General features: G+C 40.3%; 1 protein-coding gene across 2 annotated transcripts in view; it reads left to right on the top strand.

The window, feature by feature from the left end:
* slc36a1 (solute carrier family 36 member 1) overlaps positions 1-25,385 on the top strand; it is a 59,779-nt gene that overhangs the window by 21,661 nt on the left and 12,733 nt on the right. For both annotated transcript variants that reach the window (XM_034092669.2, XM_034092670.2), the window contains exons 2-7: positions 3,544-3,658; positions 7,077-7,167; positions 12,520-12,608; positions 13,246-13,335; positions 14,819-14,903; positions 24,053-24,280. In XM_034092669.2, the coding sequence (XP_033948560.1) occupies positions 3,576-3,658; positions 7,077-7,167; positions 12,520-12,608; positions 13,246-13,335; positions 14,819-14,903; positions 24,053-24,280 (666 nt within the window). In that variant the 5' untranslated portion in view covers positions 3,544-3,575. The remainder of the gene's footprint in view (positions 1-3,543; positions 3,659-7,076; positions 7,168-12,519; positions 12,609-13,245; positions 13,336-14,818; positions 14,904-24,052; positions 24,281-25,385) is intronic.

Here is a 25,385-nt window from a genome sequence, read left to right on the forward strand (position 1 = left end):
TGTGCGTAGAGGTGAGCCCAACCAGATCCAACTGGTACCGCTCCACCTCCCGCACAAGCTCCGGCTCCTTCCCCCCCAGAGAGGTGACGTTCCACGTCCCCAAAGCCAGCTTCTGCCGCCCGGGTCTGGTCCGTCGAGACCCTCCGCTTTCACTGCCACCCTTCTGGCAGCGCACCCGACCCCATCGATGTTTCCCGTAGGTGGTGGGCCCGCGGGACGGAGAAGCGGAGGTGTTGCCCACGTTGCCTTTTCGGGCTGGGCCCGGCCGGGCTCCGTGGCAAGCCCGGCCACCAGGCGCTCGCCGACGAGTCCTCCTTCTGGGCCTGGCTCCAGAAGGGGACCCCGGGCTTCCTCCGGGCCGGGTATCCTCACTTCTTGTTCTTGTTTCTTTCATGAGGTCTTTTGAACCAATCTTAGTCTGGCCCCTTGCCTGAGACCAATTTGCCATGGGAGACCCTACCAGGAACACAAGGTTCCAGACAACACAGCCCCCAGGTTCATCAGGGCACACAAACCTCTCTACCACGGTAAGGTGCTGGTTCTTCAGAAAGGATGCCATAAAACATTGATTTTAATTTCTAACACTACCCACGTCTGTAAACAAACGTATTCAAATAAACTGTACCTTCATTTAATATTCAGCAATAATAATATCTCGACGTCTATAGTTGTAGTGTTGAAATCAGTAGGTTTCGGTGTGCAACACTTCGTGTCATATCGCTACTAAATTCACCTCTATAGGAAATTGTATATTAGCCACATGCTAAATGCTAACCGGAGATGAAGGATTTTCAGAATAAAAGCTCAACAACAGGTTGTGCACAACAACTTCTGGTTTTTCAGTATAAAACAGCATTTAAACTGACGGTATGTTTATGGTACTTTATGCCATCAAAACATTGATTTTAATTTCTAACAAGTCCCATTCAAATCCCCCGTGTTCCGCCACCTGCTGCACCTTTTAATTCTCTGTTTCAATAAATGAAACTAATTTTCTCACCACATCTTTTGATTCATTTTGTCCAGCATTTGCAAGCTGGAGACTCTCTGTCAGAGCCATATATTGTATAATTGATGCTTTCAGTTTTCAGTTGAATTAATTCAATCCAAGTCAATGGAACACTCACAAGATGTCACCAAAATCACACTGTCCCTTTAAAATCTTTCAGAAAATGATATAAGTGTATCGAATTATATCGTATCGTATCGTTGGCTGAATATCGTGATATATATCGTATCGTTGGCTGAATATCGTGTATCGTATCGTATCGTGAGATTAGTGTATCGCCACAGCCCTATTGTACATATACTTACTTGTATTACATGTTGAACCACATGCTGGATATCTTCTCCAGCCTCAAGGAAATACAATAAATGGATTCATAATTAAAATGTTTTATAAAAATGTATAAATTAATAATGTTGTGTGCAAACATTTAAAATTGAAATATATAAAAAATAAGTTTACTTTTGAAATGATTTCTCATAAAAACCTTTCTAAATTATAGTAAATTATTAAAAAAGGTTTCGTCAATATACGTTTTTCTGCCTAAAATAGTTGAAATTGAACGTAAACTATATCAAACACTACATGCATGGCAATTAACCCACTTTTGCCCGCTATTTAAATTGACTTTGGTTGAAGTTAATAACAATATTGATATTATATAGATGCATAGCATATAATTGATGCAGTCTTTCTGAACACTTTTAAAATGCTGCAAATGAAGAATATTTGTAATGTTCTGCACAGATAGTGGCTTAACTTGAATTTGAAAACATGTGGCAACTTTATTAATACATCAGTTGAAAAGATTTGTGGAAAGAAAAAATTCTTCATGGGCTTCAATGGCTCTCTAGATAAAGGGCGTTTTATGGTTGCTTCTTATCCTCCGATAGTGGTTTGTTTAAATAACTAGTGACATTTGAATAAATATTGCAAAAAAGGGCTCCAAAAAAAATGCATATACATATATAACCTGGCCGGCTTAACCCGTCTGTATTTCTTCAAGCACCACACGATTCATAGTTTATAAAGTACAATTCTGGGCTGTTGATTGTGTCATTTCTCCAAACACATACAGTACAAATGCCTGTTTTGAAGCCTTTTAAATGGAGCAGGAAAAGGACTTTACATTGGGTTATACTTAAAGACAGGAGTATTCAGTTAAGAGAAGAGAGAAAAGGAAAGAAAATTGTTATAATGGGTGATGTAAAGGAAATGACAGACATAATATGAGGTCCTTGGCACTCAGACTCTAGAGGGGTCATTTTGTGATCATGGGGCATCACCCTTACAGCATCAAGCTGGTGAACGCAGCACCAGGCATGACGTTTTGTGTTCCTCTAAAAGAATATGGAAGGCTAAGAAATACAACTAGAGCCGGGACTCGATTAAAAAAATTAATCTAATTAATTAGAGGCTTTGTAATTAATTAATCGAAATTAATCGCATTTTTAATCAAATATACATATCTGACCTGAGAACAGTGAGAAGCCATTTCCACATGGATTTACTCCAAGTGGTCTACAGTCGAGTGCAGTCCAGTGAGCCAGGGAGTTGGGTATTTTCTCAGACGTGGACTCACTTATCCTGGCCCTGAAACCAGTCATCTGGTTGAGTGTGGGTTGGGTCAGGGTGTGGTTCCTTGCACTCGGAGTCGGGCTAACGTCCACGCTAGCTGCTACATGCTAGCTGCTACATGCTTTGCATTTAGGTGATACTTTAGGCTTGATGTGCTGCGGTGATATGCACATTCTTTTTTCATAATTTGCACACAACCGTGCTCTTATCGACGCTTCCATCCGTCCGTTTTTTAAAACAAAATGTCCCATCCACGGGGCCGACCAAAGCGTCTCATCAGCTTGTTCGTTCATGTTTGACTATTGATCACCGTGGTTTGTTGTTGTTTGAAGTCCCATGCTGAAGTCATGAACGTTAGTTGGTGCTCCAGTATAATCGGTACGCCTGAAACTCATCCAGTGAGAAACGTTCCGCTGTGCAAAAATAAGTGCGATTAAAGTGCGTTAATTTTTTTAACGCGTTAATTTGTGTAATTAATTAACGCATTAAAGTCCCGGCCCTAAATACAACGTTTATTTTTTTAAAGAAAACCCTCTCTTCACGTCTCGTTCTTTCACCTGCACCTCACATTGTAACACACTGCATTCAGATACTTGTTGGTTCTTCCACCTGCTGCAAACAAACCTGAATTAAGACAGTGTTAAAAAGCAGACTGCAGGAAACATTTGGTTCAACCCTAATTTATGGTCATCATTCATGTGGATAAAGTCCAATAAAAGTCTAACAATATTGATTCATAAAGCTAAATTCTCAGTCAGTATGCAAGTGTGTGCAGAGGCTTGGGAATCAAGTAAATGTGGTAATATCATGAGGAATGTTTGAACAAAGTGGTAAAGAGAGAAGTTGTTATTGTCATGACGTCCCCACATATTATCAGTGCTGTGCGACAAAAGGCCTCACTCACTTCTAATCTTTGCCCTTCTCTTCTCTTCTCCCCTCTTTCTTTCTTTTGACTTCAGGTACTTTGTTTTCAGACCAGAATCCCTCAGAAATGGACGCTCTGTGTCCTTCTCCTCCCGGACCGACCCGACCCCAACGCCTCTACGAGAGGATCGGAGGACGGGAAGGAACCTCGTAAGTATTTTAAAATCTAATAGTGTTGTGCAGGGATTTTGTTGGGGACCAGGAAGTTAGCATCTCCCTGGTTCCCTCGACAAAAAGCCAATAGGATTTATGATACTGACACGTTTGGTTCATTACATTACATGTCACTTGTTAGACGCTTTTATCCAAAGCGACTTACATACTCAATACTGTGGACAATCCTCACAGGAGCAATTTGGGGTGAAGTGTCTCAGGGACACAACGACATGCTGACTGCAGTGGGGTTTGAACCTGTGCTCCCCTGATCTGAACACCAACGCACAACCCACTTCACCAGACGCCTCCTAGTTCAGCAGAATAATCTCCACACATTAATACCACTTTATGATTTCTGAAGTTAAACGCTCACATTAGGTTATAAAGGAACTACAGCACGATCACATGACTTCACGCCACCACCGCTAAGCTAAAGGAGGCTATTGTTGGGCTATAAAGGAACTACAGCACGGTCACATGACTTCACGCCACCACCGCTAAGCTAAAGGAGGCTAATGTTGGGCTATAAAGGAACTACAGCACGGTCACATGACTTCACGCCACCACCGCTAAGCTAAAGGAGGCTAATGTTGGGCTATAAAGGAACTACAGCACGGTCACATGACTTCACGTCACCACCGCTAAGCTAAAGGAGGCTAATGTTGGGCTATAAAGGAACTACAGCACGGTCACATGACTTCACTTCACCACCGCTAAGCTAAACGTGGCTAATGTTGGGCTATAAAGGAACTGCAGCACGGTCACATGACTTCACTTCACCACCGCTAAGCTAAACGTGGCTAATGTTGGGCTATAAAGGAACTACAGCACGGTCACATGACTTCACTTCACCACCGCTAAGCTAAACGTGGCTAATGTTGGGCTATAAAGGAACTACAGCACGGTCACATGACTTCACGTCACCACCGCTAAGCTAAAGGAGGCTAATGTTGGGCTATAAAGGAACTACAGCACGGTCACATGACTTCCAGTGTGAGAAAAAGTTTTTAGAGAGTACTTGTCCATGGACAAGTGAGTTTGGCAATTTACTTGTCCGAATACATTTTTCACTTGTCCAGAATGGACAAAAATTGGGGCCACTGGAATCTTCTTCTTCGTCATCGTATTTTACATTTTCCCACGGTTTTTACAACACCGCTAACGTAAGTGAGCGGTAAGCTTTTAATGCATCACACATAGGGTTGGGTATCGTTTTGATTTTAACGATTCCGGTTCTGCTTTTCGATTCCGGTTATTTTCGGTTCTCGGTTCCGGTTCTTTGAGAAGGTAAAAATAAGTCCCATGACAAACTGGGAGAAAAATATATTTATGAAAACATTAAGTCAAATCTGTATTCCTATTTACAAATCACTTCATACTGTTGAATTTCTTACAGTTATTGAATACAATTATATACAAATAATCTCTGCATTGTTTAGTTAGTTCTAAGTGGTGCAGTTTGAGAATGTACAATTGGCCCAGTCTCCTCTGATGTTACACTGCAACCTGCTTGTGAGACAAAGTCCAACCACACATCTCCAACACATAGGACAAAACCTAATAATACATTATATGTATAGCCTATAGGCCTAGCGCTTTTCTACAACTCAGACACTTGCACGCTTACACATGTCCTGCAATACACATGCAGCAGCTGCCCAGCTGCTCACTGTTTGTAAAAGTAAATAAATAGTATTTTCATTTCAATAATGTACTTTCTATACCCTGCTTCATAAACAATACTGACATCCCTGTGCTGCTCCGAGTCTGGGGGTCCGGGGATGTGAGGACAGCGTGAGGACACAGAGAGGGAGGCTGCTTTACTTCATAAAGGAAATGGCGGACAATATTAACAACATTAACGCTTAATAACCTTCATTATGTGTTAGAGAAAGAACATAAGAAAGTTTGACAAAGATGAGGCTGTTAAACGGGCAGCGGATCTGCTGTGTGTAGAAAGAGAGAGAGAGAGACGCTGAGCCGCACCGAGCAGCGATCAGCTGATACGGAGCATAGAGAGAGAGAGAGAGCTGCAGTCCGCAGGCTCGGGGCTCGGCCTCGCCTCCTGTCCTCACAACTCTTATTAATCCCGCTACCGGACAATTGTTATTTGTTCCTACTCGGAACCGAGTTTTGCTTCCCAACCCGGCCACTGTGCTACACTTCCCGCTCCGCCCCGCCCCCGTCTAACTGTACAGAAAACGGTGACATGCATTTCCTTAGGAATCGACAAGCAGAACCGAAACTAACACTTCTAAACGAACAATGGCGGACACGTACAATTTGCGAATGAGTTCTGCCTTTTGTAAACTGAATGTATCAATAATTTGTCAATAAATCAGGCCGAAAAACGTCACTTGTCCGCCGGACAAGTCAATTGAAAGATCTACTTGTCCGATATTGTAAATAACACGTCCTGGACGGTGGGACGTGTACTTTTTCGCACACTGACTTCACGTCACCACCTCTAAGCTAAAGGAGGCTAATGTTGGGCTATAAAGGAACTACAGTGCAGTCTCATGAATGAATGAATGACAACTTTATTACAGACTCAGGGTCCAGATAAAAGACAAGACATTACATAGATAAATTACATACACAACATAAAAATAATTCATAGTTTAAGAATAATTTAAATCAGTGTCCTACAAAGAGACAACTATACCAATGTCTCCACAGCTGCGATTGGTAGTGTGTAGTACTATACCTTATGTTCGATAAGGCCAAGAGGATTTCATTATCAGTCATTAAGCCGGCAAATACATTTATACATAATCATGACTTCACGTCACCACCGCTAAGCTAAAGGCGGCTAATGTTGGGCGTGATGAAGTTTAGTCGTCTCATTTAGACACTTGTTAGCAACCTCCGTTTTTAAATTCACCAGTGGGGTATTTACTGACGTATTTTATGTCGTAGAACAAAACGTTAAAATGTCTTCATCTTGTTTTGACCACAGACCTTATTTCAGGATAACAACCAAAACCACATTCTGAAAACCATTGACATTGCGACAATAGCCGCGTTCACACAGAGTACTTTTCACCCATACTTTTCGCGTTTAGTTCCGTTAGTACCCCTGATGTCGCGTTCACACCAAAAAAATAACTAAGTGCCGGGAACCTTTCACCCCATTTTTAGCGCCTGCTGAGAGCAGGTACTTTCCTGGGGAAAAAAAGTACCACAGTTCTGATTGGCTGGGCGATTGCAAACCACGCCCCGTAAAACTCTGAAATGTTTTGTAGAGCCGCCATTTTATTATCCTTGCATTAGCATTATTAGCATTAGCATTCGCCCAGCGCACAAACGCAGAGAGACTAACTTATGGCAACACAAAACATGGGAATGAAGTTTGCACAGATATTCAATATATTTGGCCTGTTTCTAACGCAGATATCTCTTTCCTCCTCAGTTTTTGCCAGACTCTGATCCACCTGTTGAAAGGGAACATCGGTACAGGGCTGCTGGGTTTGCCTCTGGCGGTGAAGAACGCCGGCCTGGTGGTGAGTACACTCAGATTGTATTATCTCATAATTACACTGGGTCACATGACGGGTCTGGAGACACATAATTAGATTCTGCTGAGCGTCCTGTCAGATGTTCACGGCCTCATGCAGACATCAGGCTTTGTTTTGTACTGTGAGCAGTTCGTCAGCTTCATATTTTTGGGAGGAAAGTACATTTGGAAATCGTTTATATTGACTATACTTTTTGGCCTTTTACATTCAGCTTCTGTCCTGTTTTTATGGGGTTTGTTTTTTAGATATCTTAGGAGTCTTTTGAGTTAAAGACATCAGGAACAAGTCATTTCCTGGATAGGCTTGGAAAATCCGTTATGAGGGAAGTTAATTATATTTAAGTAGAATATAATGCTGTTAATTGCGGATATAGATTGTATCTTTCTTAACTCCTTTTCTTCACGTGTCTTTCTGATGTTCCAGCAGCATTGCCTCCACCCTGCTTCACAGCATCATGTAGAGAGCTGTGTCTGCGGTGTGAAAAAACATAATTACACGTTGCACCAAAGTGAAACATTGCTTGGTCAAAATTAAGATAAAAAGTAAACGGGGCTTTCTACCCTTATAAACATTTTTTATCCTTTTTTAACCTTATCTTAAAAATTCAAGTTAAAAAAGAAAAAGTAATGAACTCTACATCTATAGTTAAGGTTTTAAATTAATATTAAACATTTTCCACTGGGTTTTCTGATGGAGAAAACGTAATGTTGATATGACCGCACATAGTCCCTTGATCACTGTACCCTGTATACCAAGGCAGTTTTGCCATCACTTACTGTACGGAGGCTCAGTCACTGGTACTTTTTCATTTACAAAGCCATGTTGGATAAACTACCATCTTATATCTGCTCCCTGATCTCTCGGCGAATTGAAAGTACTTATTGCCTGAGACTACATGTTTTTAAAGCTCGGTTGGATGCTACAAAGTCAGATGCTGTTGGTACCTGTTCATGTGGTTAGATATGTAAATTGTAATCCCTGTACATTTTGCTGTATGATGTCCTTTTGTTGTTCTGTTGTTTATGTTTTTATGTCTTCTTGTGGAACCTACTGCTGCAGGTCTCCCTTGAAAAAGAGATCATTGATCTCAATGGGATTTTACCTGGATAAATAAAGGTTTTGAATTGATCCCTTAGCAATAGTCTGCTCTCCTTAGCAACGGTCTGCTCTCCTTGGCAACAGTCTGCTCTCCTTAGCAACGGTTTGCTGTCTCTTTAGCAACGGTCTGCTCTCCTTAGCAACGGTTTGCTGTCTCCTTGGCAACGTTCTGCTCTCCTTAGAAACGGTCGGCTCTCCCTAGCAACGGTCTGCTCTCCCTAGCAATGGTCTGCTCTCCTTGGCAACGGTCTGCTCTCCTTAGCATCCTGTTAAAGATCCCCAAAGCCCATACCGAGGGGCGAGAACCAGAGGGGCGTAAGTGACATTTGACCAACTTTACAGGAGAGCCAAAACAAAAAACTACCATACTTTGTCTTGACTTTGTTTATTAAATTCAATCTTTAATATGAAAACTTCATAAACATGTGGATGACAATATACTTAATGAACAATATTTTGACTTTCATTGAAAAAAATATTCTTCTATCTTTTTTTTATTCGGAAGAAAGTCACATGCGCCTTTTTGGAACTAAGATTTTATCTCATATAAACTAAGAAAAAGGGCGTATCTGATCAAAATAGGAAAAAGGCTTTACATTTATGAGTTCAAAAGTAACAGTAATCAATTGTTATAATAACAATATTATATGAAAATATCCTTATATCATATTAGTTCATTGAATGTAATTATTTAAAAAAAAAAAAACATTAATAACCATTTTGCCAAATAGTTAATTGTTTAGCCATTTCTCCAAATAACCGATTGAAAATAGGCTACAGAGTCCATTTTGATCATATCAAATATCAATATCACATTAGTTCACTGAATAACAATACATTACATTAAACCTGGCCTAATAACTGTTTGGCAAATCAAAAACTACTTTAGAACATTGTATAGCAATATAATTATATACGACAACAGCATATTTCATGCAGATCATGTACGTTTCAGATTGAGTTGAAAGGACATATAGCCTACTCTGCCTGAATGACTTGCAAAGACTGGTATAGTCCACTTAGGAGTGAGGGATACTCCCATTTGTGTGAGTACGTCTTTCTTTTTCACAGCAGTGATCCCAGGTGGACCTGTGTGCATCTTCTTTGGTTCAATTGCATGAGCACCTCTGGTCTCCTGCTTTCCAACTTGCAGCTTGGTCGGACAGCTCATATTTGAACTGAGTCCTTTTCGGATCCTCTTTTGTGTAGCCATTTCATTTTCTGCCAACTAACTGTTTGTCCCTCTGTGTCTTTGGTTCTGTTTCGGACCGTGTGTTGTAGGGCTGTGCAATTAATCGTATTTTAATCTCGATTACGATTTTGGCTTGCAACGAGGTCCACAATTTCCCCGCAACGAGGCCCCCCCCCCCCGCCCCCCTGTTGACAGTTCACGAGCGTACCCCCTCGACTTCATCCACCATATCAGTCATCAATTAAGGACACGCTTTACAGTGACACGGCCTACTCAACCAGCTCGCAAGGACACAAAGATATAACGCATGCCATCACATTCTACATAGCTAAAGTCATGTTAGCACGGTTAGCAACCAGGGGTTTAAGCAACTGGCTAGTGGCTAACACTATGGACAAGCGTTACGCCATGCCATCTCGGCATCATTTCACCAGATCTGCACTGCCTGCCCTATATGACAAATGCCGTGGGGAATTTTAAAAAGATGTGGCTTCAGCTGAATACTTTGCAGTTGAGTTATACTTAAAGTTCAGGGTAATCAACTGTTAAAAAGATACTGTTCAAATTATTATTTTTTTTTTTTAAGTTCAATATGTTTTCAAAGTCAATGAATAATCGTATTTAATAATCGTGATATCAATATTGACCAAAATAATCGTGATTCTGATTTTTGCCATAATCGAGCAGCGTGTTGTGAGAAGGACTTGAAATCCAGAAAGTCACTGTGCCCAAGCTCAATCACCTTCTATGGCCTGTTCCTCCATCCTCACAACAGTATAGTACCCCTCCGAACTGTACAAAGGCCCTTTTTTTCTGTCGGTCTCAATGGCTGCATGAACACTGTCACATTCCATCTTGCTGTGTCCCCAGACTCCATGAATGGAGATGGGCAAGTTGTTGACTGCATGGAGACACGTGGCACTAAAACCAGCATTCCTGTTCTGCCCACCACATGTGTCAGAGTACAGCACCACATGCTCAGTACCTGAACGAGTTGACAGATACTGGAACATGCGTGCTGATCTCTGATGAGTTGAATTCTCTGTTGAAGATGGATCTGTAGAAACTAAGTTTCCTTTGTCATTCAGCATTGACTTTGAATCCTGGATTATTTCATTCTCTTCATCAAGCTCTTCTGCATCTTGAAATAAGCTTAGTAACACTCAGGGGCGGCGGGTGCTGTAGGCTAGGGAAGGCTAAGCCTTCCCAAATATTTGTGTCACTGCATCCTGGTAAAATAAAAATATAATGTTTGTGTCTTTGACATTAGCACTGCTATGCAGCCACCTGTGCCCTGTACTACGAAGCCAGTTCAAACCCTGGATATGTTTGAGTTATCTAAACTAACCCTAACAAACAGGGACTGACAGCGCAGCGTCATACTTCATTAATGAAAAGTAAACTAATATTAGACAAATATGAACTTTCAAGTTCATATTTGTCTAATATTAGTCATCCATGACTTAATCATAATAATCCAGGATACAAGCCACCTGCAAGGTGAATACGAACAACTGGTTATAAAATAAATAAACTACCGAGTGTTTGAAAGCGTAACAGTTTTATGATATCACTGCCCCGTCTAAGACACGAGTGGATCTGACTTTAATTACATTTGAGTTGAGTGTTTCGTCAACCCAATGTGTTGCTTAAAATAATACTTCTGCATACAGTATGTGACGCTGAGTGTTGCACGGCCAGATACGGCTCAGCTGACTCAGATCAGGAGATAATATAGGCTATGATATTATATGATCGATGATCTGATTGAATGTGATATGAATGACAAGTGCGACACGTCGGCGTCTTCTCTGCATACAGCAGTTCAAACTGTATTTCCTTTCTCCTGTAATATGACTTGATAGATTTAAACTCCGCACACTGAGCTCTGATTGGTCAGCAGGCGGTGCTTTCACTGAGTTGATCTCTTTTCTATAGACGCCGGAGGCGGGCAGCGTCTTTTGGTTTTTGATGAATAACTCTGGATTAGTTTTGAATTCACATGCACCCTTTTGGCAGTAGAAAGAGCTCATCGAGAGCTTTCATTTGATATATATAACTCATTTTTGACCAACATGTCACTTACCTTGCCCCTCTGGTTCTCACCCCTCGATACATCCTTTGGCCGCTCCGCCTTTCAGTTTGCAGCAGCAGAAACGTTGAAAATTAAAACCTTTGTCTCCCCCCGCACCTTCAATGTCACTATTATTGACACCCTGGTGCACATGCAGCTGCTTTGCCTGATGCTGATTTTAATGACTGATTGAACCACAGCAATATTGTTTGAGAGTTTTTATATGTTTAACTGCTATGCCTGTCATCTTTGCTCCATGTGTTTGTGTTGTCTCCTGGGTTCTGTGGTGCCCGGAGTCTGTCTTCTTATTTGTTTTCCTCCCAAACCCCATCCCCTCAGGAAGCCTGTGCCTCCTGTCAGGTCATCATTGTAAATAAGAATTTGTTCTTAATTGATTTTCCTGGATAAATAAAGGTTCTACTACTACTACTACTACTACTACTACTTAGCAACGGTCTGCTCTCCTTAGCAACGGTCTGCTCTCCTTAGCAACGGTCTGCTCTCCTTAGCAACGGTCTGCTCTCCTTAGCAACGGTCTGCTCTCCTTAGAAACAGTCTGCTCTCCTTAGCAACGGTCTGCTCTCCTTAGCAACGGTCTGCTCTCCTTAGCAACGGTCTGCTCTCCTTAACAACGGTCTGCTCTCCTTAGCAACGGTCTGCTCTCCTTAGCAACGGTCTGCTCTCCTTAGCAACGGTCTGCTCTCCTTAACAACGGTCTGCTCTCCTTAGCAACGGTCTGCTTTCGAAAAACAACAGACCTCTGGAAGGTTCAAATTTGACCAATCAGAATGGTGTATTAAACTAATCATTGTAATAATAGAATATAACACAATCCCTGTAAGATCCTCACTTTAACTGTACCCTAGCAACATATCTATAGACAAGATGGGTTTCAGTAATATGTTAGATTAGTATTAAATAAATAAATGTAATTTTCACCTGATAAATCTCTGACTACCTGTTTGTTTTTCAGCTCGGCCCCATCAGCTTGCTGTGTATGGGGGTGATAGCGATCCACTGTATGACGGTGCTGGTGAAATGTTCCCACTACCTCAGTATAAAGTGAGTACAAACACACTTTACTGTATGTGTGTGTATGCAATTAATTGTGTGTCACCTCTAATGATATGCTGCTATGTTGATTTATTTATTTATTATGAGTATGAATTTGTTACAACATTAGTTAGCTGCGGTTAGCTCCACAAACAGGACCTAACCTGCTAAATGTTTGTGTTACCAATACAAATAAACCCATTATGTGTTATAGCTGAACCGATGTGGAAGTAGACTATGACCCATTATGTGTTTTATTGACGTTTGAGTGTCATCTGAGATGACTTACGCGATTAAGATCAGATATGTATTAGTCTGTGTACTCTTAGCCCTCTTCACACAGGGATGCACTCATCCTGCTCCACCCAGCATGCACACAGGATTACACAGATACAGTGTGGTTAAAGAGCTAAACAAAACACGCTTCAGACACGGCTATTACAAAGACAAGAAGTCACTTATTATAGAGAAAATGCTCATGAGAAAACTGATTGAATAAAAAGAGATGAAAAACATTGATAATATCTACATATTAAAGCAGAATCTGTGTTCAGAGGTTATCTCGGTGGCCGTGTCTTTAACTCAAAGTGATAATATAATTAAAATAGATGAATGCAAAGTCAATAACGGGTGTGATGTGTTTCAGGGTGAACAGGGCGTCTCTGACGTACGGAGAGGCGATGCAGTACGGGATGGAGAATGTTTCCTGGCTGAGGAGACACTCGCAGTGGGGAAAGTAAGACACATGTTCAGAGAGAACTATACCCAGAGATGGCCAAAGTACACACATCCTTTACTCAAGTAGAAGTACAGATACTCGTGTTTAAAAATGCTCTGGTAGAAGTAGAAATACTGACTAAACTTTGTTCGTCAAGTAAAAGTAAAGAGGCTTTGAAATGTACTTCAGTAGAAAGTACCCATAACTCCCAGCTGTTTTAAAGAGTACCTGACCTCCCTTTATATTAATAGAACAATAATGTCATTGTTAGCTAATGAATGTTTCCATGGTGACCAACGGCAACATGACAACGTTTCCATTGGTCCCTCTTCTTTAGAGAAGACCAGGAAGTGATGGATACACGGATCGTGTTCCAACCAATAGGCACGCAATGACTCTACAGAATAATGATCACGCACCAAACACACATTCAGACTAAAGGAACCAGCTGTTTGGGAAATGAGAGAAGTAGAAAGTACAGGTATTTGGGTTCAACATGTAAGAAGTAGAAAGTACAGGTATTTGAGTTCAACATGTAAGACGTAGAAAGTACAGGTATTTGTGTTCAACATGTAAGAAGTAGAAAGTACAGGTATTTGTGTTCAACATGTAAGAAGTAGAAAGTACAGGTATTTGAGTTCAACATGTAAGAAGTAGAAAGTACAGGTATTTGGGTTCAACATGTAAGAAGTAGAAAGTACAGGTATTTGTGTTCAACATGTGAGAAGTAGAAAGTACAGGTATTTGAGTTCAACATGTAAGAAGTAGAAAGTACAGGTATTTGAGTTCAACATGTAAGAAGTAGAAAGTACAGGTATTTGAGTTCAACATGTGAGAAGTAGAAAGTACAGGTATTTGGGTTCAACATGTAAGAAGTAGAAAGTACAGGTATTTGAGTTCAACATGTAAGAAGTAGAAAGTACAGGTATTTGAGTTCAACATGTAAGAAGTAGAAAGTACAGGTATTTGGGTTCAACATGTAAGAAGTAGAAAGTACAGGTATTTGAGTTCAACATGTAAGAAGTAGAAAGTACAGGTATTTGTATTCAACATGTAAGAAGTAGAAAGTACAGGTATTTGAGTTCAACATGTAAGAAGTAGAAAGTACAGGTATTTGAGTTCAACATGTAAGAAGTAGAAAGTACAGGTATTTGAGTTCAACATGTGAGAAGTAGAAAGTACAGGTATTTGAGTTCAAAATGTAAGAAGTCAAAGTAAAAAGTCGTCAGAAAAATAAGTAGTGGAGTGAAGTACTGATACCAGAAAAATGTACTTAAGTACAGTAACGAAGTATTTGTACTCCACTGCTTCCCACCTCTGTTCCTAATACAGCAGTCGGTGTCTCATCAGGGTAGAAATACAGCTTCAGAAGCTCTCCCAAACAATGCGTAATGTTTATAGGGCTTTTATATTGTTTAAGAATTTCCTAATCATTTCTATAAATAAGATAAATTAGGATCAAAAATCATAATGTGATACATGTTGCTTTCCTCCCTCTCAGAGTGACGGTGAATGTGTTTCTGATCATCACTCAGCTCGGATTCTGCTGTGTCTACTTCGTCTTCCTCAGTGACAACATCAAGCAGGTACACACACACACACACACACACACACACACACACACACACACACACACACACACACACACACACACACACACACACACACACACACACACACACACACACACACACACACACACACACACACACACACACACACACACACACACACACACACACACACACACACACACACACACACACACACACACACACACACACACACACACACACACACACACACACACACCCACCTCCCTCCCCTGAGGCCTGTACTACGCAGCCGGATGTTCTCTTAGCGGCTAACTTCAGGGAGAACTCCGGCTTTCCGGTCCTGCGACGCTGGTTCTCTTTTTAGCAGGCTAGATCTCCATGGTAACTGATGCTGAACGGCTATCCTGCACCGGAGCAGGTTAGGTTCCAGGATAAGAGCTCAACTCAGTGAAAGCACCGCCTGCTGACCAATCAGAGCTCAGTGAGCGGAGTTTAAAGCGATCAAGTCATATTACAGGAGAAAGGAAATACAGAAAAGCTGCCGTCGCAGGAAAGACGGCCGGCAAAAATCACCGACTGTGTGAACGTGAACATGAATAGAATATCACCTCCATCTTCAGAGCAATCTGACTATTATAACATTAGCGTTAAGAAAGCTTATTAAATATCGGCCACAACACAAGTACCCGGATCAGAGTACATTAAGTACAGTCCGCGGCACATCACTTCATAATGTATCACATATCTCCTGATCTGAGTCAGCTGAGCCGTATCTGGCCGTGCAACACTCACAGTGTCACAGACTGTATGCAGAAGTATTATTTTAAGCAACACATAAGTTGACGAAACACTCGAGACAAATGTAATTGAAGTCAGATCGTGTTTTAGACGGGCAGTGATATCATAAACCTGTTAATGTACGCATTCAAACACGTGTTCTGTCCCAGCTGTATTCACCTTGCAGCTGCAGCTCTGAGGCTTTGATCCTGATCAAGTGTTTAAGTCATGGAAGTTTAACGTCTTCATATTTGTCTAATATTATACTTTACTTTTCATGCAGGAAGTGTGACGCTGCGCTGTCGGTACGCTTCTCCATGTGTGTGATTGGTCACATGTTGCTAACCCCGTCCCTTTCATGTGAACGTGCTCATAACGAGATGGGGCAAAGCTGGCTTGAGTTAACGAGTTGATAACCAGCGTCGTAGGACCGCTTAGCGAGAGCGCGTGTGTTTTGGATTAGGTGAGCCAAAAACAAGGAGGCGTGTGGCGCAGTGGATAGAGCCTTGGTGGTGGGATCAGGGGGTCACAGGTTCAAACCCCACTGCAGTCAGCATGTCGTTGTGTCCCTGGGACCCCAAATTGCTCCCGTGGGGATTGTCCACAGTATTGAGTATGTAAGTCGCTTTGGATAAAAGCGTCTAACAAGCCGGGTAACTCAAACATATCCAGGTTAGGTTGAACCGGCTTCGTAGTACAGGCCTCTGTGTTTTTGGTTGTTATCCTGAAATATGGTCTGAGATGGTTTAACGTTTTGTTCTACGACATAAAATAAGTCAGTAAATTCCCAACTGGTGAATGTCTGAAGCTTTTAGGCGTCATACAAAAAACTGTTTCTAAGAGGTAGAAAGTAAAAGACACTAGGGCTGTATCGATTATATCGTTATCGCGATATGAGGTTAGATATCGACTTGATTTGTCATATGTCTCCTTGTTTTGAATGCTGGATTAGAGTAAAGTGATGTCATTTCCAACTTCTCTTGTTCATGTCATTGAGTTGGCATTCAATAAAAGCACCAATAGTTAACCCAACAAAGTCGTCAAAATATCAATATCAAGGTTTTTGATGCTTACTTTCCCGGGTCGTTCTCCAAAAACGTAATGAATGATGAATGATGTGAAATATAATCAAGTGTTGAATCAGACTGTAGTTCCACCTGGAGTGAATCCACCAGCTACCCTGCAGTCTACAAAGTACTTCAGACTAGCTGCACCTTCACCAGCTACCCTGCAGTCTACAAAGTACTTCAGACTAGCTGCACCTTCACCAGCTACCCTGCAGTCTACAAAGTACTTCAGACTAGCTGCACCTTCACCAGCTACCCTGCAGTCTACAAAGTACTTCAGACTAGCTGCACCTTCACCAGCTACCCTGCAGTCTACAAAGTACTTCAGACTAGCTGCACCTTCACCAGCTACCCTGCAGTCTACAAAGTACTTCAGACTAGCTGCACCTTCACCAGCTACCCTGCAGTCTGCAAAGTACTTCAGACTAGCTGCACCTTCACCAGCTACCCTGCAGTCTACAAAGTACTTCAGACTAGCTGCACCTTCACCAGCTACCCTGCAGTCTACAAAGTACTTCAGACTAGCTGCACCTCCACCAGCTACCCTGCAGTCTACAAAGTACTTCAGACTAGCTGCACCTCCACCAGCTACCCTGCAGTCTACAAAGTACTTCAGACTAGCTGCACCTCCACCAGCTACCCTGCAGTCTACAAAGTACTTCAGACTAGCTGCACCTTCACCAGCTACCCTGCAGTCTACAAAGTACTTCAGACTAGCTGCACCTTCACCAGCTACCCTGCAGTCTACAAAGTACTTCAGACTAGCTGCACCTTCACCAGCTACCCTGCAGTCTGCAAAGTACTTCAGACTAGCTGCACCTTCACCAGCTACCCTGCAGTCTACAAAGTACTTCAGACTAGCTGCACCTTCACCAGCTACCCTGCAGTCTACAAAGTACTTCAGACTAGCTGCACCTCCACCAGCTACCCTGCAGTCTACAAAGTACTTCAGACTAGCTGCACCTCCACCAGCTACCCTGCAGTCTACAAAGTACTTCAGACTAGCTGCACCTCCACCAGCTACCCTGCAGTCTACAAAGTACTTCAGACTAGCTGCACCTTCACCAGCTACCCTGCAGTCTACAAAGTACTTCAGACTAGCTGCACCTTCACCAGCTACCCTGCAGTCTACAAAGTACTTCAGACTAGCTGCACCTTCACCAGCTACCCTGCAGTCTACAAAGTACTTCAGACTAGCTGCACCTTCACCAGCTACCCTGCAGTCTACAAAGTACTTCAGACTAGCTGCACCTTCACCAGCTACCCTGCAGTCTACAAAGTACTTCAGACTAGCTGCACCTTCACCAGCTTTGAGAACACTTTCATGATCAATCATTATAAAACATATCATATATATTATTCTGAAATGGACCAATCTGCACAACGACTACTTTCACTGTCTTTCACTATATTTAGATGAGAATACTTTTCTACTTTCACTTGAGGAACATTTTGAATGCAGGACTTTTACTGTGACAGAGTATTCCTACACTCTGGTACTTCTACTTTTACTCAAGTACAAGATCGGAGTACTTCTACTTTTACTCAAGTACAAGATCTGAGTACTTCTACTTTTACTCAAGTACAAGATCGGAGTACTTCTACTTTTACTCAAGTACAAGATCGGAGTACTTCTACTTTTACACAAGTACAATATCTGAGTACTTCTACTTTTACTCAAGTACAAGGTCTGAGTACTTCTACTTTTACTCAAGTACAAGATCTGAGTACTTCTACTTTTACTCAAGTACAAGATCTGAGTACTTCTACTTTTACTCAAGTACAAGATCTGAGTACTTCTACTTTTACACAAGTACAATATCTGAGTACTTCTACTTTTACTCAAGTACAAGGTCTGAGTACTTCTACTTTTACACAAGTACAATATCTGAGTACTTCTACTTTTACTCAAGTACAAGGTCTGAGTACTTCTACTTTTACTCAAGTACAAGATCTGAGTACTTCTACTTTTACTCAAGTACAAGATCGGAGTACTTCTACTTTTACTCAAGTACAAGATCGGAGTACTTCTACTTTTACACAAGTACAATATCTGAGTACTTCTACTTTTACTCAAGTACAAGGTCTGAGTACTTCTACTTTTACTCAAGTACAAGATCTGAGTACTTCTACTTTTACTCAAGTACAAGATCTGAGTACTTCTACTTTTACTCAAGTACAAGATCTGAGTACTTCTACTTTTACACAAGTACAATATCTGAGTACTTCTACTTTTACACAAGTACAATATCTGAGTACTTCTACTTTTACTCAATTACAAGATCTGAGTACTTCTATTTTACTCAAGTACAAGGTCTGAGTACTTCTACTTTCACTCAAATACAAGATCTGAGTACTTCTACTTTTACTCAAGTACAAGGTCTGAGTACTTCTACTTTTACTCAATTGCAAGATCTGAGTACTTCTACTTTTACTCAAGTACAAGATCTGAGTACTTCTACTTTTACTCAAGTACAAGATCTGAGTTCTACTTTTACTCAAGTACAAGATCTGAGTTCTACTTTTACTCAAGTACAAGATCTGAGTACTTCTACTTTTACTCAAGTACAAGGTCTGAGTACTTCTACTTTTACTCAAGTACAATATCTGAGTACTTCTACTTTTACTCAAGTACAATATCTGAGTACTTCTACTTTTACTGAAGTACAAGATCTGAGTACTTCTACTTTTACTCAAGTACAATATCTGAGTACTTCTACTTTTACTCGAGTACAAGACCTGAGTACTTCTACTTTTACTCAAGTACAAGATCTGAGTACTTCTACTTTTACTCAAGTACAAGGTCTGAGTACTTCTACTTTTACTCAAGTACAAGATCTGAGTTCTACTTTTACTCAAGTACAAGATCTGAGTACTTCTACTTTTACTCAAGTACAAGATCTGAGTTCTACTTTTACTCAAGTACAAGGTCTGAGTACTTCTACTTTTACTCAAGTACAATATCTGAGTACTTCTACTTTTACTCAAGTACAATATCTGAGTACTTCTACTTTTACTGAAGTACAAGATCTGAGTACTTCTACTTTTACTCAAGTACAATATCTGAGTACTTCTACTTTTACTCAAGTACAAGACCTGAGTACTTCTACTTTTACTCAAGTACAAGATCTGAGTACTTCTACTTTTACTCAAGTACAAGACCTGAGTACTTCTACTTTTACTGAAGTACAAGATCTGAGTACTTCTACTTTTACTCAAGTACAAGATCTGAGTACTTCTACTTTTACTCAAGTACAAGATCTGAGTACTTCTACTTTTACTCAAGTACAAGATCTGAGTACTTCTACTTTTACACAAGTACAATATCTGAGTACTTCTACTTTTACTCAAGTACAAGGTCTGAGTACTTCTACTTTTACTCAAGTACAAGATCTGAGTTCTACTTTTACTCAAGTACAAGATCTGAGTACTTCTACTTTTACTCAAGTACAAGATCTGAGTTCTACTTTTACTCAAGTACAAGGTCTGAGTACTTCTACTTTTACTCAAGTACAATATCTGAGTACTTCTACTTTTACTCAAGTACAATATCTGAGTACTTCTACTTTTACTGAAGTACAAGATCTGAGTACTTCTACTTTTACTCAAGTACAAGATCTGAGTACTTCTACTTTTACTCAAGTACTAGATCTGAGTACTTCTACTTTTACTCAAGTACAAGATCTGAGTACTTCTACTTTTACTCAAGTACAAGATCTGAGTACTTCTACTTTTACTCAAGTACAAGATCTGAGTACTTCTACTTTTACTCAAGTACAAGACCTGAGTACTTCTACTTTACTCAAGAACAAGATCTGAGTACTTCTACTTTGACTCAAGTACAAGATCTGAGTACTTTTACTTTTACTCAAGTACAAGACCTGAGTACTTCTACTTTACTCAAGAATAAGATCTGAGTACTTCTACTTTTACTCAAGTACAAGATCTGAGTACTTCTACTTTTACTCAAGTACAAGATCTGAGTACTTCTACTTTTACACAAGTACAATATCTGAGTACTTCTACTTTTACTCAAGTACAAGGTCTGAGTACTTCTACTTTTACTCAAGTACAAGATCTGAGTTCTACTTTTACTCAAGTACAAGATCTGAGTTCTACTTTTACTCAAGTACAAGATCTGAGTACTTCTACTTTTACTCAAGTACAAGATCTGAGTTCTACTTTTACTCAAGTACAAGGTCTGAGTACTTCTACTTTTACTCAAGTACAATATCTGAGTACTTCTACTTTTACTCAAGTACAATATCTGAGTACTTCTACTTTTACTGAAGTACAAGATCTGAGTACTTCTACTTTTACTCAAGTACAAGATCTGAGTACTTCTACTTTTACTCAAGTACAAGATCTGAGTACTTCTACTTTGACTCAAGTACAACATCTGAGTACTTCTACTTTTACTCAAGTACAAGATCTGAGTACTTCTACTTTTACTCAAGTACAAGATCTGAGTACTTCTACTTTTACTCAAGTACAAGATCTGAGTACTTCTACTTTGACTCAAGTACAACATCTGAGTACTTCTCCCACCTCTGCTGCCACAGTTTTCCTAAACTTTAAATAAAACCTTGAATACTCTCCAGGTAGATGAATACAGCTTTCATCTTGTCTCATAGCTGCTTCTCAAAGCTCTCTGTGCGACTCGTTAACAGCTCGAGTTGTGAACCCGCTTTCTGGCGTTCCCTCCGAGCGCTCTGGCCACATGAAGGTTATATGGCAGCAGAGTTGCTCATGTTTGTACATGTACTCACAGAGAGAGTGACTCGGGTCTCAGTGTGTACTTACACCACACTGGATAAATAGGTCACCAGTAGAAGAGGGCATTCACTTAGAAAACATGGCAATAAGCAAGCTCTTGTGTTACATGTTACCTCATACAATGGAGTGAAGCTTAACAAATAGTGATTTCATAGACAAATAAACCAAACCAGTTTTAGAGTCTTCCTTAAAACACTATGACCAAATCACCAGCTAGCTTTTATTTTCCATGAGTCAGAGGACACCTTTAACTGATGATGTTAAAATGCAATATCTGAAGAAGACACACTGAAATGTAGTTTGAAAAATCAGAAACGTATCCAAATTGTCTTTATTTTTGTTGAAATCAAAGAGAAATCCAATTTAATGTTTCCATTTCAATGAAGTAGTTCTGTTTCCTGTTCATAAAGACATCACACAAAGACCCTGTTGCATTGTATTAGAACGTGTGGTGTGTTTACAGGGACCGTTGCAGAAACCAAGCAGCTCTTAAACATCAGATGTAAAACACAAAATTAAAAAAATAAGTTTTTCGGGGAGTTTTATTATCATTTAAAAAAAGTATTTCTTGTCCGAAAGATGCTTATTCTAAACGGTGGTTATGAAACATGTTAATTTGCCGCTGTATGTACACCTCATTCGGCTGTGAGACTACAGAGGGATTCAGTGGAAGTGTGTAGGGGTCGATTTGGAATTAGGCCAAAGAGCAGAGTAACTTAGTTCACGGGGTAATATAAAACAATGACATCATTAGAGCCTGAGAAAAAAACACAAGGTGATATCTCGGCTAGTCTAGATTGACTAAAATGTTCAATATAATCTCATCAGAAAAAGAGATAAATCCGTTTTCCTTTGCTAAGATAAGGCAAAACTTGACAAAAAACAGGATGAGGTGGACTGAATAGGAGAAACAAAAATCTCTTAAACGTTTCCACTTCTTGTACGTGGCTAACCTTTGACCCGTGACCTTATTACCACCTATTGATCTGATGTCATGCATCATGTCACCTGGAAACTTTACTAAAGGTCTTATTTTCTGACCTGTGATTTCAGAGTAGTGTCTGCATTTTAAACCAATGATCCACAAAGTACACTTACGTTTTTTTGGGATAATGTCAAGAACACTTTGGATCGTTTGTGTTGTATGCTAGTGAGTTGGCCTTTTTTCTGTCTATCTGAACGAGTGTCCTCCTGTAAACCTCTTTGTGTTGTACCGTTTCTCACCACTAGATGGTGCTGTCCGTCTGATGTTCCTGAAGCTTGAGTAGTACAACAGAAACTCAATCATGACCATTTTAATAAAAAATCACTTATATCATCTGTGAGTAAATACTTTGTGTTGATGATGGACTCAATGGGCAATGAACATCTGTGGTGTAGTGACAATGTACTTGAGTATGAATTTGAGGGTCTTGTACCTAAGAATGTCCTTTCAAGCTACCTAAAACGTACTCAACTACACCTCAGAGGCAGGGTTTCCGCTAGGATTTTTTCTCGTCGGTCAAATGTCCGGGCAGAATTTATTTTACCGGACTAATTTGAAACGTACCGGTCATATTTCAATAATAATAATAGTTGTGTAGCAGAGTTTCCGTTAGCAGGTAATTACCGGACTATGAGCAGATATGCTTCAGTTTAAAACTCAGTTCACGGGCTCATTTTTATATTGCTTCAGTTTATAATCGTAACAGATCGAAAAATTCAGATTCATTTTTCAATAAATGATTCCACAAACAACAAACAACATCATTATTACATTCAAACAAACTACTTGTAGTAGATAACGTACATTATTCAGAAGTTTACATCAACTTTGAATAATAACACGGGAGAAACGGATCCTCTCCCTCCCTCTCTCTCTCCTGACAGCAGTTTCTCCTGCAGCTCCTGCAGCTCGCTAAACAGAGGGCGGGGCTTCAGGTGATCCTGCAGAGCTGCGTGTCTCGGTCAGACTCAGCAGCTGATCTGATCTCTCTCTCGCTCCGGTTACACTTCACTCGCGTTTATGTCCATATCGATCAGATCCAGCTCTCCTGATCGGCCTTCATAGAGAGCACCGATCAAACTATTAAGAGTGAATATCGGCCGATAATGACCGGCGGCCGATCGATCGGAGCCTCCCTAATTATTACCAGACATTTTGACCGTCAGGTTTTGAATTTACCGGTTTTTTATAAATTTTACCAGCTAAAAACCGGTAATTACCGGCTAACGGAAACCCTGCTCAGAGGTACATTTTGTAATGCATATACTGTTACTTCTTGACATTTATCCGACAACTTTAGTGTCTTCTCAGATTACAGTTTTCCATCCCGTTCTTTTCTAGAGAGAACATTCATTTCTAGATGTGTCGATCTTAAATTGAATGTTTATTTCCCTCCTTATGCTAAATAAATGTGTATTAAACAAATCAGATCAGATTTAAACTACTTAATAGCAAAATAACGAAGAACTGAATCCCTCAAAAGGCATATGAAATGTGAAAAACACTTCGTGCCTCAGCAGAATCATTTCCCTTCCTTCTCTCTTTCGTTAACCCTTCTCTCTCTCTTCTCCCAGGTGGTGGAAGCAGCGAACACCACCAGCTTTAACTGCCACATGAATTACACCAACCAGACGCAGGTGCTGGTGCCGAGCTTTGACTCTCGCCTCTACATGCTGTGCTTCCTTCCTGCCATCGTGCTGCTGGTGTTCGTCCCCGACCTCAAATACCTGGCTCCTCTCTCTCTGGTGGCCAACATACTGATGACTGCCAGCCTCATCCTCATCTACTTCTACTCGCTCACGGTGAACAAAGCATTTATATATCCTTTATTTAACCAGGTAAAAGTCTCATTGAGATTAAAGGTCTCCTATTATGTAAAAATTAACTTTTTGATGTCTTTTAATGTTTATTCATCCTCTTCTACTTCTACCCGCTCACGGTGAACACAGCATTTCATCTCTACTCTCAGAAGCAGGGAATTTATCTGAATCTATTCTCAAGTCAGAATCATTCAGAAATTCGATTATTTTTCAGTAGAATCCTCAAAAATCAAATTTTCAGAAAATATGACTTTACCCACCAAAATTCTGGCTTTTTCCTAAAGTGCTATCTTTTTGTCAAAATTGTGACTTTTTCCGAAATGTTAAGAAAATTTGACGTTTTCCGCAAAAATCTAAAAACTTGACTTTTTCAGAAGATATCAAAAAATGTGGACACAATTTAAATTTTTCGGGAATAAAATTAGAATTTTTCTGAAATATCGGGAAAAAAATGAAAATCTGTCTTCCTCAAAAAATATCTGAAAATGTGACTTCGGAACATTTCAGAAAAAAAATTGACTTCAGAAATAATTCAGAAAATGTTGCTTATATCTCCTCGTATGGATCGGTTCTGCGAAAACGTTTCTACTTTTAGCGTTTTCTTTTTATTTATATATTCATTCATTCATCAACATTTCTGTAAATGTTTCAGAGTCAACAAAGAGGCTATTTTTCATCTCTAGTCCCTGGACAGATTTTGCAAGTCGCCACACATAAGATCCACACAGGAGCCATTTCATTGTGTGATAGCAATAAAAACAGCATTTCATTCTTAATCTGCGGGCGCTGCAATTGTTGTGACGATATAAATATTTATCTTGCAATCCAGGAAGTCAGCATACAAGTAAAGTATAAATATAAACTTTCTCTGAGTCTGACCGATGCAGGAAAGAAGGACCCTTCTCCACTGTTATACCTTCATCCATTCAGAGAAGATTTTACTTTGCCGTACTTAGTTCCCAGTACTTAGTCCTGCCGAACTCGTTAGTCCCTGGAACTGTCCTCGTAGATCGCGTTCACACCGGAATAAATCCCTGAGGGAGGATTAGGCAAATGAAGCCGCTGACGTCACTTTTTCTTCTTCTGC

The sequence above is a fragment of the Pseudochaenichthys georgianus genome, chromosome 10, assembly GCF_902827115.2.
Source record: "Pseudochaenichthys georgianus chromosome 10, fPseGeo1.2, whole genome shotgun sequence".
Taxonomy (NCBI): domain Eukaryota; kingdom Metazoa; phylum Chordata; class Actinopteri; order Perciformes; family Channichthyidae; genus Pseudochaenichthys; species Pseudochaenichthys georgianus.